Here is a 5,401-nt window from a genome sequence, read left to right as displayed (position 1 = left end):
CAGCTCTGATTCAGCAAGTCTCTCAAGTTAGACTTTGCACATATCTGCCTTCTTCCCTCACAGAAGGATGATTAGTCAACCCAGGCTGAGATGTAGGCTAGGATTTATGTCCATCTTGGCAAACTGAAGAGAAGAGAGCGAGAATTGAAAAGGGGGGTAGGATGATAGACGTGTAGTCTCTCTTTCTATCAGCAGTCTGGCACCCACCTTTCCTCAGATGGCTGTGGCATCATTGACATCTTTTTGCACCCCACCCCAGGGGCAGTGTGCTGAAAACACAAYCCCCTGCCTCCAGGCTCAGATAATACAACACTGCAGCTCTCTGAACAATGCACTGCATCTGTATACAGGCTAGGATCTATTGGTTAACCAGCAATATCCTACCCCAACAGTGCATTGCTATCGCATTTTATAACTATTCAAGACAAAACAGAACATCCAGGCATTCATCCTAATGTAAATACGTTTCACGTGAATGGTGGCGTTGTTATCCCAGACCTCTGTCTCAGCCCAGGACAGCTCACCATCTCTGATGGTTCTCATTATAGGTAAACAGCTCCCCCAAGTGGACCCTAATAAAAATGCCCTACTCTCTTTCTCAACTAGCCAGTCTAGTCATTGGTGCCAAATTACATTCCACTTTTTAACACTGCAGAGAAATTGTATAATCTACCAGTGAAAGTAGTATGCCTTCTATTTTAGTCTACCCAAAAACAGACTGACAAAGGGCACACACCAGCAATTTATTACCCAATCAGAACACCTTTCTTTGCCAGCACATAGAAAATTAGCCAATGACAAGAAACAAAATGAATTCTACAATAACACAGACAGAACTATAATGACCAGAAAGAGTAAGTAAGGAACTGGAATGTTTGAAAGAGTTGCACAGAGACTTCATGAGTAAACCTTTGTATTGGTATTACATACAGATGTTTAACGAAACCATCAGAAAGCACATGGAAAAATGTTTATTTGGTGTGTGTGAAGAGAGAAAGTCCAGTAGATTAAGTCAGAAAACTCTGACCCTTTGGGTATCTCCCTCAGAAATTGCAATCCCATGATGTACCTGCTATACACACACAAACCATGACACGTCTCTTCCCCAGCGCTGTATTATAAAAGTTGAGCATTCTTGATTCCTATACACAGACTCCTGTAACAGACTCCCCCTTACCTTTACACAACGCTAAGTTACAGCATTTATATTTACATTAGACACACCGGGCCAATAGAACAGGAGCACTGCTTAGAACTCCCCTCTTAAATACACACAAACATGAGATTTAATGGGACTTTTACAGTGTTGCAGGTATACGTTTCTCCTCATTATGGTTTGTTGTGTTAGTTCTATTCAATACATTTCTATCTGCAGCATTCTGGATAGGCCTAAGGTGATGACCAAAAGTGTATGGATTCCATCAGAAGATTCAAGAGCTAATAAGGACAAACCTCCATGTGTCTAGTAGTCTCTGTGCTAACCGCTAACCTAACAGTTTTAGGGTTACTGTTATGCTAGGCTAACAGTCTGAGGGAACCGTCACCGTATAGAGACCCTGCTCCTCAGGGGCTGTCACTGTCGTACCTCTTCCTCCACCTCTTCCTCAGAGTCCTCTTGCTGGCGTTTCTTCTGCAGRGAAATGAGGGAAAGAGTGAGATTATAAAAACTGATGCCGGAAAATGAAATTGTAAGACGGTCGTGGAGATTGCCAAAGGGTTGTTTTAAGATGATCTTAAACTGTGTGAACCACCACTGCCTTCGTTCTCACCAGTTTGAGGAAGTCGATGAGTTTGTATGCGTCCTCGCCGGTGGAGAGGTCCACAAAGTCCCTAGGGATCCGGTAGCTCAGACAGGGACTGGGCTGCACCGTCACATCACTGGTGGTGTAGCGGAACACAGGGCCTTCCTACAGATACAGACGTACCACAAACGGGTGTTAACACAGGGCCTTCCTACAGATACAGACCACAAACTGGTGTTAACACAGGGCCTTCCTACAGATACAGACGTACCACAAACTGGTGTTAACACAGGGCCTTCCTACAGACATACCACAGGGCCTTCCTACAGATACAGACATACCACAAACGGGTGTTAACACAGGGCCTTCCTACTAGAGGTCGACCGATTAATCGGAATGGCCGATTAATTAGGGCCGATTTCAAGTTTTCATAATAATCGGAAATCGGTAATTTTGGACGCCGATTTTCCCGTTTTATTTTTTTTACACCTTTATTTAACTAGGCAAGTCAGTTAAGAACACATTCTTATTTTCAATGACGGCCTTGGAACGGTGGGTTAACTGCCTTGTTCAGGGGCAGAACGACASATTTTTACCTTGTCAGCTCAGGGATTCAATCTTGCAACCTTACGGTTAACTAGTCCAARGCTCTAACCACCTGCCTCACGAGGAGCCCGCCTGTTACGCGAATGCAGTAAGAAGCCAAGGTAAGTTGCTAGCTAGCATTAAACTTATCTTATAAAAAACANAGCATTAAACTTATCTTATAAAAAACATTGCATATAATCGATGCAGTGCGCATTCGCGAAAAAGGACTGTCGTTGCTCCAACGTGTACCTAACCATAAACGTCAATGCCTTTCTTAAAATCAATACACAGAAATATATATTTTTAAACCTGCATATTTAGCTAAAAGAAATCCAGGTTAGCAGGCAATATTAACCAGGTGAAATTGTGTCACTTCTCTTGCGTTCATTGCACGCAGAGTCAGGGTATATACAACAGTTTGGGCCGCCTGGCTCATTGCGAACTAATTTGCCAGAATTTTACGTAATTATGACATATCATTGAAGGTTGTGCAWTGTAACAGCAATATTTAGACTGATGGATGCCACCCGTTAGATAAAATACGGAACGGTTCCGTATTTCACTGAAAGAATAAATGTTTTGTTTTCGAGATGAGTTTCCGGATTCGACCATATTAATGACCTAAGGCTCGTATTTCTGTGTGTTATTATGTTATAATTAAGTCTATGATTTGATAGAGCAGTCTGACTGAGCGATGGTGGGCACCAGCACGCTCGTAAGCATTCATTCAAACAGCACTTTCGTGCGTTTTGCCAGCAGCTCTGCTGTTTATGAATTCAAGCCTATCAACTCCCAAGATTAGGCTGGTGTAACCGATGTGAAATGGCTAGCTAGTTAGCGGGGTGTGCGCTAATAGCGTTTCAAACGTCACTCGCTCTGAGACTTGGAGTAGTTGTTCCCCTTGCTCTGCATGGGTAACGCTGCTTCGAGGGTGGCTGTTGTCAATATGTTCCTGGTTCGAGCCCAGGTAGCGGCGAGGAGAAGGATGGAAGCTATACTGTTACACTGGCAATACTAAAGTGCCTATAAGAACATCCAATAGTCAAAGGTATATGAAATAGAAATCGTACAGAGTGAAATAGTCCTATAATTCCTATAATAACTACAACCTAAAACTTCTTACCTGGGAATATTGAAGACTCATGTTAAAAGGAACCACCAGCTTTCATATGTTCTCATGTTCTGAGCAAGGAACTTAAACGTTAGCTTTCTTACATGGCACATATTGCACTTTTACTTTCTTCTCCAACACTTTGTTTTTGCATTATTTAAACCAAATTGAACATGTTTCATTATTTATTTGAGGCTAAATTTATTTTATTTATGTATTAAGTTAAAATAAGTGTTCATTCAGTATTGTTGTAATTGTCATTATTACAAATATTTTTTATATTTTTTAAATCGGACGATTAGTTGGTGTGGGCTTTTTTTGGTCCTCCAATAATTGGTATCGGCGTTGAAAAATCATAATCGATCGACCTCTACTTCCTACAGACGTACCACAAACTGGTGTTAACGGGATAATAAGCACAGAAAGACTTGCACACATGAACAAACATACACATGCATATGTACAACAAAGCCACAGCCTGTGTCACATATTTGTCACTGACCTGCTGGGCTGTGTCACCCTCTTCTTGATTGGCTGACAGGCTGTTCCCGGAGGTAAGCTCCWCCCACGTGAACAGCAGTGAATCTGTCACCTCACCAAAGGGGTTGAGATCGATCAGCCACACCTTCCCCTGTCGAAGACACACAGCGTCAAAGATGCACATACTCGTAGAAAAGCCTGGGCTACAACCAAACAGAGGCAGGAAATAATGGCTGGAAATATAAATGACAAGACTTACCCAGCTATCTCTGTAGACATCCAACACAACTGTAAAACAGAAAATATATTGCATTACTCTTATTACAATATATTCTAATTATCAACCACACTGAATCCCACTCACAGTCCTCATCCAGGAACTGATACTGGACGTGTTGGCTGAAGAACTCCTGGATGGAGTGGCAGATCTGGGCTTCCTGCTTYGAGATGTGGTGGTAYTACTGGGTATAGTCTCTCTGGGAGATCCCTAAAGAACACACYCACAGCTCTCAGAACAGATCTRCAGTCCACACAACAGCCCTAACGCTTGCCACACTGTCTTGGGAACAGTGCAAGTGAACACAGGCTCTCTGAATGTGGCTGAGGGAGGGTGAGAGTAAAGGTGAATGGRGTGTTAACCTCTTCATACAGTACTTACCGATCAGCTTGTTCTCTTTGATGAAACACCTGAACTCCCCACCAGGTAGCAGCTCACTCCACTTCCTCAGGACCAGCTGAACTCAGGGGTATAATACAACACTATTAAACAGTGGGAAGAAAAGGTGTGTGTGTGTGTGTGTGTGTGTGTGTGTGTGTGTGTGTGTGTGTGTGTGTGGAAAAGAGAGTGTAAGCAGGTGAGTACGTGTTAAATACCTCATAGTTTATGGCTGGATTCTGAGAATTCTCGTCACTGCTGTGAAGGAATCTGTAGAGGGAGATTGTTTCAGTGACCATTCGGTTCTAGACTCACATTAAACTCACACTTGCATTCACACAAATACAAGAGTAGTAAGCTTCACACACATGCACAAATGCTCCTCATTGGCCCCTTCACGCTTGAAAGCTTCGTACCAAATCAAGTGCTGGACGGTGCTGTAAGTCCTCCACCATGCCAGAGCTGTCTGCCAACTGGGCCCATTATCAGAACGCCCTAATGGGAGCAGTAAATCAACGATGAAGCAATCTCACCAAACCTCTTCCCAGCCCACTGCTGTCAGAAAGGCTGACTCACTGCCTGCAGTGTTTTCCCACAGCGGGTAGAAAACCCATCTATACTTAACAAAAATACAAACGCAACACGCAACAATTTCAAAGGTTTTGTTGAGTTACAGTTCATATAAGAATTGAAATAAATWAATTAGGCCCTAATCTATGGATTTCACATGACCAGGCAAGGGGGCATCCATGGTTGGGCATGGGATAGCATAGGATGTGGAGGTCCTGGGCTGGTGTGGTTACACATGGTCTGCGGTTGTGAAGC

At 43.1% G+C, this 5,401-nt stretch overlaps 1 protein-coding gene and 1 long non-coding RNA gene across 2 annotated transcripts in view; both read right to left on the bottom strand.

The window, feature by feature from the left end:
• Positions 1-729: 729 nt before the first annotated feature.
• cdc123 (cell division cycle 123 homolog (S. cerevisiae)) overlaps positions 730-5,401 on the bottom strand; it is a 32,560-nt gene continuing 27,888 nt past the window's right edge. The window contains 3 exon segments of the mRNA XM_023967107.2: positions 730-1,630; positions 1,770-1,907; positions 3,944-4,072. Coding sequence (XP_023822875.1) covers positions 1,574-1,630; positions 1,770-1,907; positions 3,944-4,072 — 324 coding nt within the window. The 3' untranslated portion in view covers positions 730-1,573.
• On the bottom strand, positions 4,618-5,350 carry LOC111949817 (uncharacterized). Its single transcript, XR_002875394.2, has 3 exons — positions 4,993-5,350; positions 4,795-4,846; positions 4,618-4,655 (listed from the first exon to the last, which is right to left on the bottom strand). It is a non-coding gene; the product is annotated as an uncharacterized lncRNA (long non-coding RNA).

Source organism: Salvelinus sp. IW2-2015, linkage group LG3 (assembly GCF_002910315.2).
Source record: "Salvelinus sp. IW2-2015 linkage group LG3, ASM291031v2, whole genome shotgun sequence".
Taxonomy (NCBI): Eukaryota; Metazoa; Chordata; class Actinopteri; order Salmoniformes; family Salmonidae; genus Salvelinus; species Salvelinus sp. IW2-2015.
This window is presented reverse-complemented; position numbering and strand designations above follow the sequence as displayed.